The 13,018-nt window shown below is 37.5% G+C and overlaps 3 protein-coding genes across 3 annotated transcripts; all 3 read right to left on the reverse strand.

Annotated features, from left to right (window-relative positions):
• Window positions 1-2,720: 2,720 nt before the first annotated feature.
• On the reverse strand, window positions 2,721-4,822 carry LOC136281997 (melanocortin receptor 5-like). The gene is made up of 2 exons (XM_066169034.1): window positions 4,731-4,822; window positions 2,721-3,826 (listed from the first exon to the last, which is right to left on the reverse strand). The coding sequence occupies exon 2, from the start codon at window positions 3,817-3,819 to the stop codon at window positions 2,875-2,877; it is 945 nt and encodes a 314-aa protein (XP_066025131.1). The 5' UTR covers window positions 3,820-3,826; window positions 4,731-4,822; the 3' UTR covers window positions 2,721-2,874.
• Window positions 4,823-5,350: 528 nt separating this feature from the next.
• On the reverse strand, window positions 5,351-7,557 carry LOC131790560 (uncharacterized). Its single transcript, XM_059107812.2, has 3 exons — window positions 7,449-7,557; window positions 6,902-7,280; window positions 5,351-6,473 (listed from the first exon to the last, which is right to left on the reverse strand). The coding sequence occupies exons 1-3, from the start codon at window positions 7,457-7,459 to the stop codon at window positions 5,649-5,651; spliced, it is 1,215 nt and encodes a 404-aa protein (XP_058963795.2). The 5' UTR covers window positions 7,460-7,557; the 3' UTR covers window positions 5,351-5,648.
• A 3,559-nt stretch (window positions 7,558-11,116) lies between these two features.
• Window positions 11,117-12,043, reverse strand: LOC131770256 (melanocyte-stimulating hormone receptor-like). Its single transcript, XM_059086291.1, has one exon. The coding sequence runs from the start codon at window positions 12,041-12,043 to the stop codon at window positions 11,117-11,119; it is 927 nt and encodes a 308-aa protein (XP_058942274.1).
• Window positions 12,044-13,018: the final 975 nt, after the last annotated feature.

Below are 13,018 nucleotides of genomic sequence, written 5' to 3' on the forward strand. Positions count from 1 at the left end.
TGTTAAAGGTCTACAGGAACCTTTTTGTACAGATTAAAAAAAAAGGAAAATACACGATACCGAAAGATTTCTATGTTTGACATTTCTCCATTCGAGGACAGTATTAGATTTACAGGACCTTCTTTTGCACTTTCCTGCCTCTTTGCTTGTACACGTTAGCATCAACTGTGGTTTTATTTGTTCTTGAGATTAGTCATTGAATTAGCCTTGAATAGTAATTTATGAAAAGGCGGGAGGCTTGATTTGTTACGACTAGCAACTTTTATTTTGCTTTATGATAACTGCCAAAACGTATTGTTATGAACAAATAAAGGTAGTGTTAAAACTAGGTTCAATCTGGCTGTAAATGTAATTTGAAGGAAAACACAGCTGTTCTTTAGTATAATACTCTGAAGGAGATGTATCTTTGAGCTTCTGGGCGGCGAAGTCGTAACGTTTTGATTCAATTCTTTTATTCTAGTAGAAGCGTTAATTGAGAAACTTTTTTACCGTCCGCCTTTATCTAACCGGGCTGAAAATTTGCAATCAAAGTTACCAGGAACAAAGCACTGACGAAACCTTAAATGTTAAAATTGGTGTGTGAAGAAAAATTTATCTTTTTAAAATTGAATTGTTTTATAGACATAGATATGAAAATAAATGCTGAAGGAGGGTACAAAATTATGTAATTATAATCTTTGCATATCTATAAATTTGAGGGTAGATATGTAGGGAGAGATGCGTATGCATAACACTGTAAAAAAGGTGATAGACCAACTGTAGATATAAACAGATTTAAAAAGTATTCATCCCTTCTTTCCGTGGTAATCAGGGTTAAATGTTTCTCTAAAAGCCAACTTGAGCTTGTAAACAAATAGTAGAATTATCAGAATTATATTATGCGAAAAACTGCAAAATTATACGCCAATTTTTTTAGACATATCAGAATAGTCTAATAATCTGATTCAAGAGCAATAAACAATGTAATTATGAATGAGACATTCTACAAGTGTGTAGCTGACAGATGTCACTCGTGATAAGACTTAAATGTACAGGGAAGTTCTTGGTAACTAGAGGGGAGAAATATGAATCGGAACAGTGAAGGATTTAAGATGCAGAAGACCTGTACTGACTTTTGAACGAAGAATCAATGACGTGCAGAATATGTAGGCCATATTCCTTAACAAGGCATTGTATGATATATTTTAAAAATCAATTCGATGATGGGTCAATGCTTTCAATTATCAGGCATTTAGCAGAAATATTAAATAAAGGGTGTTTGAAAATACCATAGAATTGCCGTGGAGGCCTCCTACAGAAAAACCACCTTAATTTGTCTAATGATGATTTCTTGCCTAAACAAACATTTTGCACGAACATTAATCTTGTTATGTTGAATGCAATGAAATAAGAAGGGCGAGATTACGAATTTTGGGTTTTGAGCTTCATACAAACACAAAAAGTTACTATTAAGATTTTTTTTAAAAGACATCGTAGTTTTGCTATTATGACTTTTGTATCAGAAAACTTCTTTTATTTATTTAGTACCGACTGAAACATCTATGATGTTTTTATCGATACACCGAATAAAAAAGGATGTTGTTCTATCTATACACCCGTTTTCAAGAACGTTGCAATTTGAAAATACATATATAATATATACATCGTTTCTTGTCTCATTAAAAGAGGCATGTATGTGTATATATATATATAGGGGAAAAAACAGAGACTATACTTTCATCCCTATAAGCCTATTTCGTGATTACTCACTCATAAGGGGATTTTAAAATCCCCTGATATGTATATATCATATCAAAAGCTCCCTAAGGCTACCTCATAGCATGTCTACTAGATTACGTGGTGGGAGCTTTCACCGTTTGCTATCTCTTCCCAAGGCAACGTGATGTACGCGCGAATGACCAGTTGATTGATAACGGTAATAGGATCGAGTGGAGTCCGATTCGGTCTGTAATCATACGTGTGATTAACAAAATTGGATGACAGCGAGGCGGGAGTCCGATTTGTCGATCACGAGTGTGATTACAGACAGAATTGGGCGACACGAATTCCTGTTACCAATTAAAAATAGCCGCTTCAATTTCCGGAAAAAAAGGCTTACATTAAGGACAAACATCTCCGGTAGAGACAATGTCCGAAGTAAAAAAATTTATCTGTTTTGGAAATTCCTCAGTTTTTCGATGGTTGTTGCTATGGTCATTGTGATCAATTCTGCGATTGGTGGATTTGGCTGAGTGGACTTACTATGATTGGCTGCTTCAACTGTCCGATTACAGGTGTCCGATTACAGCCAACTTCCCGATTACAACTGTTCAAAATGATAAGTGAGAAATAAAGCAGCTAATGCAGCAATCACATTTGAGGAAATTGTAATGGTTATGGTTTTGATTATCATCTTTGAAAGCGTTAACCGGAGCATTTAAAGTAACCATATGTTTGACAATATCCTATATCGTTTAGTCAACAATTATGTTACTCAAGGTAGCTATAATCCAACCCGCCTTTAGGAGTCTGTTCACTTTTGATTTCAATAGAGTTGAATCAACTCACGTTCTGCTAGGCGTTCATTATTGCCCCCTTATTCTATCTGTCTTCCTTAAGACTAAGCCCTGAGGAACGTTACAATATGCACAATAACAACAGACACAAGATGAGGTTTCAAGACAATGTTTATTTAAAACTCAGATAGACTGACGGCCAGACAGTTAAAAAAATTTCGGAGAATGATAGCTATTTTGATGTTGAGAATTCTCTTTGTACCCAAGCAAGTAATTGCTTGCTTCTAATAAAATTCTCGCGGCCGAATCAGTAGCGAAATAGCTCACAAAGTATAATGACGACCACGACATACCAAGAGGTAAACATGTACAGATCGTTTTAGGCTTGCTTCCTATAATTACAACGATTCCGATCAATTATGTCCTTGACTGCTTGTCTCATTTCTGTCATCTTCCAGCAGTAGAGAAACGGGTTTAAACTTGAATTCAAGAGCGCAAGAGATCCTGCGTATCTCATGACAATAACATAAGATACGGCACTATATGGAAAAAGAGTTTCAAAAGATAACATCGCATATGGAAGATAGCATGTAAGTAATGTTATTTGGACCCACATTGCAGCTGAAACAGTTTTTTGGTATTTTTCAATGTTCCATGTTGGGATTCCTTCCCTGTTCCGTTGTCCGATTTCATTATCATTATGTTCTATTTGGGTTCGATTGATTCGAAGGCGAAAATAAATTCTCATGTAGCAGTAAACTGAGATCATTAAACATAACAAGATTATTGCTGATGTTACGTTTGAAAAAAATAGAAGGCCAGTAAGTTGCTTCATCAGAGGGACGCTTATACAGAGGAACCAAAAAAAAGCCAAGATTCCACCAACTCGCCTCAGTTTAACAACCTGTCTGTATCGCATGCTCAGAGACAGAGCAAGAAGTCTGTCTACACTTATTGCTGTCAATGTCATCAACGAAACTCCACTGAAAACAATGCCTGAAATGCCTACTACTGTTCCAATGTGGTTGCAAATTTGTCGCAATTCGTTTACTTCGGTAATCAATTCAGCGGCAAACATTGGCTGAGTGATGACACCAACGCAAAGATCAGTGAGGGCAAGACAGCGAAACATCAGCTTTGATGGCGGATGAAGGGAAGACTTTTTCTGAAGGGCAATGAGTATCAAGACATTACCCAGGCATGCAGTAATAGAAAAAATGAAGTTTAATATAGCAAGAAATATGCTATGATGTAATCCAAGCACATTTTCGCAATAAAGGGCACCAGCTGCCATTTTGGGTCCATTTTCAGTGATGTTGGACATTCTCCTCCTGCAAGGTAATGTTGTTCATTCGCTCATCAAAATTACGTAACGTTCTAATGTAGATTTCGCCCACCTTCCTTCAATTTTCCAAGTAATACTGTCAAACATTATCCTGGGAAAGGTGTGAAATTCTTATTTATTTAACATCTATGTGTGACATTACGATTTTTCAGACAATTACCCTCCAACGCGTTATTTGCTAATGTTTATCTTTGTAAAGGGCTAACCCTCGAAACGGCAGATGTTTAAAATCCCCTTCGGCCACTTTGAAAATTGGCATATTTTTAATTTTTGTTCGCTCAAAAACTTCTAAATATGTATAACCTTCGTTTTGAATAATATCATGTTCCTAAACGTTGCGCTGATGATAATTGCGTTTTTAGTAAGAAGACGACAATGTTAATGTGTTTCTAGATCCGGTGTGAGATGTATGCCAATAATGTATGAAAGATATTGCTTGAGCAAGAATGACATTAAAAAGTTCGTTTCTGGGACCGATTATACCTTCCTAGTAAAGAAAATTATTTAATGTTAATAATAAAGCAGCCGCTGAAACATTTAGTGGGTGGCAGTACCGATGCTATTTGGTAAACATCTTCTAGCAACAGCAAGCAACAGCCTAGCAAACCCTTCCCTTCCGTTCCTCATTTTTCCCGCTTTAAGTGGACAGTTTTAGATAAGAAATCTTGCGTGAGAGATGTACAAAGAAATGCAAAATTTCACATTCAAAGTTCTAATGTTGTGTTTCAGTCCTTCATTTTAAAGCAATACTCCTAAACATTTGCATCGCATAAGTTACTGAATCATTCAATTCTGTGACAGATTACCTCACTCGCGTCGTCAACAACCTAGTAGCTTCCACATGATTACTGAGAATTTCTGCCTCCGAGTGAAACTACAAGCTGACTTACCTTATAAATCCTGACTTAATGCTCCTTGTAAACCAGGCGGTGTATCGCTTATCAAGATATTCTGGAATGCATTAAAAAGCACTGTATCTTGGTCACTATCGACCTAGCTTCGCCTTTCTAGCTATTACAATTAACCCGCATTAAAGCACCCGTATTGGCACGACCTCTAACCTATTAGCAGCGGTCGGTTTTGAATGGAATTAGTATCGATGAATCTTTTGACAACCTATAGCTAGCATTCTGACATCTGTACGGTTTTGTGTGATGTAGATAGTTAGTCAGCAGGTGCGTTTTATTCATGCCTAAATTTTTTTAGCAATTTTTAACTCATAGTGCATTTGGGGATGGGGTTATCTGTGTTTTGCGATGATGTGCAACCGGTTACACTGCAGCAGGTTAATTTTCGTCGATTTTACTACAGTGATAAACTTTCTGGGTGTTCAGTTTTAATTATCCTCGTAATTTCGGTGGGTGGAATACAGCATTGGTAGCAAATTTTGACCGGAATCGATCATTTCAAAGTACCTTCTAAATTTATTTGTTTTTTATTGTTTGGATTTGACCGTGTGAAATGACAAGTTAAACTAAAAAGCTTCAAACTATGCAATATCCAAATCTCTTTGCTTTTTTGTTTGATCAGTATAATAACCTTTTACAGCCATCGAGATAAACAAGTTAAATATATCAATGTTGGCAGAGAGCCCGACTTTTTCAATTCTGCCTCCGTACTTAAGCTACGAAAGGCTGTCTTCCAGCCTTGACCGTCGAAGGAGCGCAAAATTAAGAAATAAAAAGTATTGGCAGCGTGAAAAAAAATGAGACCGGAGAGAGAGACCATGTGTCTCTTCTTTGGTTTCATCCTGTTTTGCTGAAGGTCATAAGAAGGCTTTAGTTTGTAATTAAAACGTACAATGTTTGTTAGGGGTAAATGTGAATATTCCCAATCCAGTGTTGTGTTGTGGAACTTTGACTGGAAGTACATCGGAAGTTTGGACTGACGGCGTTGTAAAGGCCAAAGTTTTGTTCATGGGGACTTGCACCTGCTTCGCCGTTGAATTGGCATCCAGCACTTTTGGCGCTAACTGCACTGTTAATGTGCCATATCTCGTTCGGTGCTTGCCAAGTACCTGCTGTGCATCCCTGACAAGTAATGTTACGAATGTTTATAAGTTCATATGTGCGACACTTGGCTATCCATACACCAAACAGATCATGTCCTTCCAGTTTTGCGCGTGCGTAGTCAGTATGAACGAGACCATCGGCTGGAAAGTTGCAAGTGGCTCTGAGATGGGTTGAAACATCAGCGATTGACTTCATATGAGCCAAAGATAAGCGATAGGCATTCCAGTTTATGGTGCTCCCCTCTTCGTTTACAGGGCGGTCCACACTAAAGCCGCTTCCCTTAAACTGGTCGTTGTTTGCAAGCGAATAGGACTGTATCAGCGTCCAAACATACCCAACCTCAGAGTTCAAGTCGCAGTAGACTTTAAAAATATTTTTCTGGGCATCGTACACATCAAACATTCCAGACACGTTATGGCCATTCTTTGCAACTTCCATGCAATTGCGAGGATGCTTTATTTTCTCGCACCGCTGACCAGTGTAATTGGCAGGACAAGTGCAGTTGTACCTCACTGTGGCAGGGTCACAAATCTCCTGACAGGTCCCTCCCTGGAGACAAGGATTGTCCTTGCAACATCTGTTAACACACTGGCCAGTTTTACTGGACAAAGGTCTTCCTTTCTGATGAAAACAAATGAGAAAGGAGATATCAATGATAAGGTTCGCACGAGTATTGTACCGCGTTCGTTGAACAATTAAATTTTTTTTGATTCAGAATCCCTATTAAATACTGATAGATCACGACGATTAAGAACAGAACTTCTAAGTTTAATTAAGAATCGCACGAGATCAACGCATAGCCTGTCTTTCTGTACAATAGTTAGTTAGTTACCTTTACTATGAAATTTTTTTGTCTATTTTCATGGAGCTGAAACCCACTCTAAGGAGAAGGCCCTTTAACAGTGACAATAGGTTGAGAATGAGGTTTTTGGAACTCCGATGTGGCCCATCAAAACTTACGCGAAAATACAATAAATAATAATGAAAGAGGTTTTAAAAAATAAATCCCCAAGGAGTAAGGGAGGTTCTTTTAGTTAGCTTGCACTTACATCAGACACGGAGTACTCCCTCACAAGATCGTAATACAATGCTCCATATTTGTATCTCAGTGCAGCTGGTTTCATGTACCTGTTCGCATCATTCATTTGACAGTTTCCTTGTGCAGTTTTATGTTCGTAGTTCATGGAGACACAACGACAGTCATTTATGCACAGGATGTGACATTCAGGAATCGTGGTAACTGTTGCAACTTTAAACACGTGACCCTCTAGGGCGTGGTCGGCGACGAGGTTCTGTCTTATATGGAAACTGAATGTTCGGCAAATGTTATCAGCAGAAACGAATTCTTGTCTTAATATGGAGAGTAGTAAAATAAACTTAAACCATCGAGGAATCTCCATTCTACTTCTGTGAATTAAGCTTGAAATACTGAAAAAGATAAGTATAAACATTTTTTACATAGTCGCAAAGCCTCGCTTGAAGATGGTCAGAAAGATAAGTTCTCTTTTTCCAGGAGATTGTTTGAATGAATGATATTCAATGCATTAAAATCAATTTAAGTTGTAAATAATCATTTCTTGAATAAACTGTAATCACCTTGTTTTCATGTTATCTTCAACCTCATTTACCGTAGGTTACTACTGGGGTCTGTTCTGATTTCTGAAATTTTAGTATCATACTGCCTTCTCGGAGTTCCACTCCGGTGAAAACCAACGAATTTACATCGACCATGTCCCGACTTCTTATTTATTTCACAATTATCATAAAGAATGTTTTATTTATTTCCGGGAATCAATCCAAGGCAGGTGGTGACATTCTGCGGCGATGGGAAGAATTCTGAGTGCTCAATGTAATACGCCACAACTAAAAACGTGTATTTAGATTGAGTAATTAGGTTACCGAAGATAACTTATACCCCATTCACACCAGCAAAACATGTTTTGTTAAACTGGTTTTCATTGAATGAAAATTATAAACAGAGAACTGAAAAACTTGATTTTCCTTTGGATTCAAGTACTAGCTAACTTGTATTTCCAATGTGCTACATTCAAGTCAAAAATATTCGGTTAAATAGTTTCTATGAAGAAAGAAAAAATTAAACTGTGTTTAACAAAACAACTTTTAAACATGTTTAAGCTTTGGTGTGAATGGGGCATTAGATATTGGCAACTGTCTGTTTTCATAAAAGAGAAATGTATGTTTTATTCAGAAAAAAAAATATCTTGTTCAATAGCTAAAAAGTGAGTGTTCTAAAATGTACGCAGTGAAAAATTCTAGTCATGAGAGAATTGACAGTCTGTATAATCTTAATTAAGGACAGTAGCCAGACTAAGGGTTGACACATTTATAATTACCGATTCAACTGTATGTAAAATTTTCAAATTTGTAATTGCATTTTCTCAGTTAAAGCAAAACGTGGGCCCGTGAAAATAAGCTGTGTGATCTTGTAATTAGTGGCTATAATTTTCAGCAATTCCACACAAATAAATAAAGACGAGGGTTTCAATGGGGTTAACCGTAAAACGGCCAAAAAATTAGCCGTTAAGCCTTAAAATTAAAAAAATTTAACCGCAAGTCGTTAAAAAAGTAAACCGTAAAAAAATTTCTTTTAATCGTAACGGAAAAAAAGTTTCGGTCAGAAATAAAATGGCCATAATTAGCCATAAACTGTAGTTGGTCGCAAGTCGTTAAAAAAACGTAAACCGCAAAAATTTTTCTTTTTTAAAATCGGGAATAAACTGACCGTTCGCAATAAAATTCTAATCGTTAGCCGTAAAGGTCATCACCTCATTGAGACCCTTTAAGAGGAGTTTGTTGATTCGAGTGACATGTTGCAAACTCAAGTCTCATTAACAATGAAAAGCGGCCCAATGTGAAGAAAATAGATTGAGGCCTTGAGCATTCAAAGACTCGGAATAAAGAAGAAATACATTCGCTCTAGCCCTAAATTTTGCACTGTAATTATCCATTAACGTTCCACTGAGGGACAACTTCGAACGTTCACCTAATAACATTGCCTCTACTTACTTTTGTTCTTCTAAGAATGTATTCGGCTCCTGGAAAAGATTTGGAAAAAATCAAAAAGGGAAAAGAAAGAAGTATGGGCCCGGGCGCTCTGGAAAATTTTTTCAGTATCGAGAAAGGTGTTTTTTTTTAGGTCTTGTCACGAACGTGGGACAAAGAAAAAAGTCTGAGTCCCCATGGAGTCGAAACTTAGACCTTCGGATTCCGCGCTCCGATGCTCTAACCACTGAGCCATGGAGACTTTACGGTAAGCGAAGTTGCGAAAAAACTTCATTTCCGTGAGACAAACGCAACCGGTTATTTTTTTCCCAGCTAATTTTTATTTTCAAAGGCGCCGTCTTCTTGCCTGGAAGCAGGTCATAAATTACTGAGAACAGATTTTGCAATTTACAAGCCACGATTTGAATAAAAACGTCAATCATGAAATTCGATCTCGCTATTAAAATGTGAATCTTCTAGGAAGAGGCCCGCCAAAATGTTTCATTTTACGCGGGAATCAAACGATGAAGGTAAAAGATACCTACCTCGGGATGCTACACGCACGATGATCAGTAATGAGGTTAGTCAGAATACAGCTCCCAAGTGTTCGTTCGGCTGCATCTCCGGATCTTAGTACTTTTAAATTTGAGCATCCATGTGATTGACACTTTGTGGTTAACAACTATTTTCCCGTCTTTCAATACACCTTAAAGTGACAATTTGAAAATTTGGCGTAAACAAATTTTATCGAAATTGTTGGAAGAACCAAACAGATTTTGTCAGCACGGTGCCCTCGCGCTTTGTGTCTATGCCCTTTATAATTAAGATCGTGCTGATGAAAATGAAACAGCTGTCATTTAGCACTGCTAATACTGAATTATGTTATGGAGAATTGTTGAAACGTTTAGAAAATCCGAAGTTTCATTTTCGGGTACTTTTATAGCGTAAATCTTCACATTCTTTTGGTAAGAATACCGTGAATTCAGCGCGCAATTATTCTCCACTAGAATCTGCTTTCAACTCAAATTGAGTAACTTTTAACTTACTCACCTGCTGCTGATGAATTGAGAGCAGATTAGACGTGAATTAGTCAGAGCTTATCTGCAACTCCAGTGCGGCTGCCACCTGTCAGTCTTCCCTTAGAATTACCAACCCAGTTTTGAAATTAAGCTAAACAATATACATCACAACGAACTTTAATTACATTGAAAATACTGCATGCAAGCATCTTCCTTTTCATCTAGCCGATTCGAAACTAGATACTGTTTTCAGAAAACTTTGTCTTTGAACGCACTCAAAAGTCTTTGAGTGCGTTCTGAAATACTTTTCAAATCTTTACTTTTTAAGATGATTTCGGGCATGTTGCCAAATTAATTAGCATTTTTCCTTTCTACTCTTCTCCTCTCTAATCTTTCAGTATTCACTAAGTTACAATATTGTTAGTTATCTTGCTTTACTTCGCTCTGTGATTGGTCGAAAAAACTCGTGCCACCAACTCAACCAATCAAATGCAAAACTAAAACCATTTCCAACCTGCTCACTCGCGTTTTCCCGCGCTTCAAGCCGGTTTCCTGTTTTTACTTCGATTCCTTATTAATTAGTAATGGTGCAAACCTTTTTTATGATTGGTAGTTGAGTCAACTTCATGCGACAGCCAAAACAGGGTGCACCAAGGAAGTGTGCTGAGTGACGACCTGGGGTAGCACAAATGACTCAAAAAGTACATCACATTCTCGGGGAACGTTTTATTTTATATATAATCAATACTAACCGGCACACTACTCGCTTAGTAATTTGTAGACTGAATACAGACTATTGCATCCATCACTAGTGTCCTGCATATATTATTCTACAACTGGTTTAAACTAAACAAATAATATTAATATTCTCTATTCAGTTTTAAGTCTTATCCTCTTTTCAAGTAAAGCTTGAATTATATGATGATATAATTTTTTTTTTCATCACCTAAACAATACACCATGTAAGTCGACACACTATCCACCTCTTCTCTCTGTGCTCAAACTCAGAACTTTAATTTCTGTTACAAAGCTCTCTGTTTAAAATTCATCAAAGTATTCTGCTCTGAATTGGATGGGTGCATTTAAGAGGCGTAAGGTCTGTCAAGTGAAGGCTATTGTTTGACTACTGTGTACCATTATTTTCTGTTGACGAACGAGCCAGTGTCGACTGGCTTATAACGCTGAAAACTGAATTCCCATTTATGACAGCAAACTGTAACTTCACCTTTGTGGCTTCGCCAATTAATCTGACTTACAACAATACTGTTTCATTAAATCCTTCACTGCTTGTCTTATTCCGTTCATCTTCCAGCAATATAGGAACGGGTTCAGACTCGAATTTAAGAACACAAGAGATGTCGTACATCTTATACCAAGTGTTATAGACACTGCACTGAGAGAGAAAAGAGCCCCAAAAAGACCCACTAATGATCGGGGAAGATAACAAGCGACTAACGTTATCTGGACCCAGACCCCTGCAGAAACAGTCCTACGATATCTGGCTACATTCAGTGGAATTCCGGGTCCAGCTGGCTGCTCTACGTGGCCTTGTATTTGAGCTTGATTATGGCGGAGACGAAGTAAGATCCTCGTGTAACAATAAGCTGAAATTATCAAGCAAGTCAGAGTGACTATAGTAATGACATATCCAATAATTATGGAACCCAAAATAGGCCAGAAGGCATCAATAAATGCACAAATTACACCCAATAGCCAAATAGAGCTTACAGCTATACCAACTCGCATCAGTGTTACAACATGTCTGTACCGCAGGCCCAGCAACAGAGCGAGAAGTCTGTCCACACTTATGGCGGTTACTATCACGCCAGATACTAAGCTAAAAACCAAACTTATCTCATCCACCCACTTGCCAAGGCGGGTGCACAGATGTGGCCGTTCGTTTATATCCAAAAGCAACTGGGTGGCAAACAGAGGCTGAGAAACGAAGCCAACAATGAGATCAGTGATGGCAAGGCAACGATACAACAGTTTTGATGGCGGATGAAGGGAAGACTCTTTGTGGAGGGCAACGAGGATAACGAAGTTTCCCAGTGATGCAACGACGGACAGAATGATGTTGAATGCTACGAGAAATACAACATTGTACGTCCCATGTACATTGGAGCAATAAAGTGTCGTAGTTGGCTGGCGGTGTTCACTTTCAGTCATGTTCACCATTTTTCTTGTTTCCTTAAAATTGTTTCAATAAAAATTTGGTGAGTGTGGTTTATCAGAAAGTCTCACAAATCTGATAAATCTTACGAAGGAGAGTGATTGCTACTGAAATGGACTCTAGATCACAAGATCCTGGATGATAAAATTGGGTAAGTGTGGCCCATTAGAAAGTCTAACAAATCTGATGTATTATGTATCTTACATATAGGAATAGTTGCTTCTGGAATGGACTCTAGATCACAAGGTCCCAGATGAAGCCCTGGACGGGTCATTGAGATTTTTTCGGAAAAGACTCAACTCTGGTAGTACTTCTCACTATCCAGAATTATAAATGGATTCCCGTGAACTTCAGATAAATCTGACAAAATGCTGACTGGTAACCTTGCAATGGATTAACTTCCCATCCCGGGAAAAGGGGAAAATACGATTTCTACGTTATTAACGTCACAAAAAAAACCCCATAAAGTAGGGATAACGAGTACCTGCTCACCGCTTCATAATGGTTCATAGTTTATTGACAATGAATTGGCTACTGTCTTGTCATTAACATTCTCCAGTTTTTTTTTTAATAAATTATTTTGGTTGAATAAATTACATAAATTAATATATTATAACTTAATTCCTTGATGAATTTCCTTACCTTCACTGGATATCTTTGAGACCATCGTAAGTGATAATTTCGAAGCAACTTAAAAGGGTCGATTTTACATGATACAAAGTGACCGGTGGAAACATAATTTTGAAGCCAATACAACCAATTGAAATTAGGAAACTAAGTTAATCATCGAAAACAATTTTTTCGATAACACTTCATGCTATTTTTGTTTATCACTTTTTGAAAATATCAGCCAGCTGCAGCCATTAATTAGGACAAAAAAGGTTTTATACAATCCGTTTTGGAAACATGTTTTGTTCTGGTCCAATTCGGTTTGCTTGAAACATTTCTGATCACTTTTAGTTGTGATTATT

This window comes from Pocillopora verrucosa, chromosome 6 (genome assembly GCF_036669915.1).
Source record: "Pocillopora verrucosa isolate sample1 chromosome 6, ASM3666991v2, whole genome shotgun sequence".
In the NCBI taxonomy this organism is placed as follows: Eukaryota; Metazoa; Cnidaria; class Anthozoa; order Scleractinia; family Pocilloporidae; genus Pocillopora; species Pocillopora verrucosa.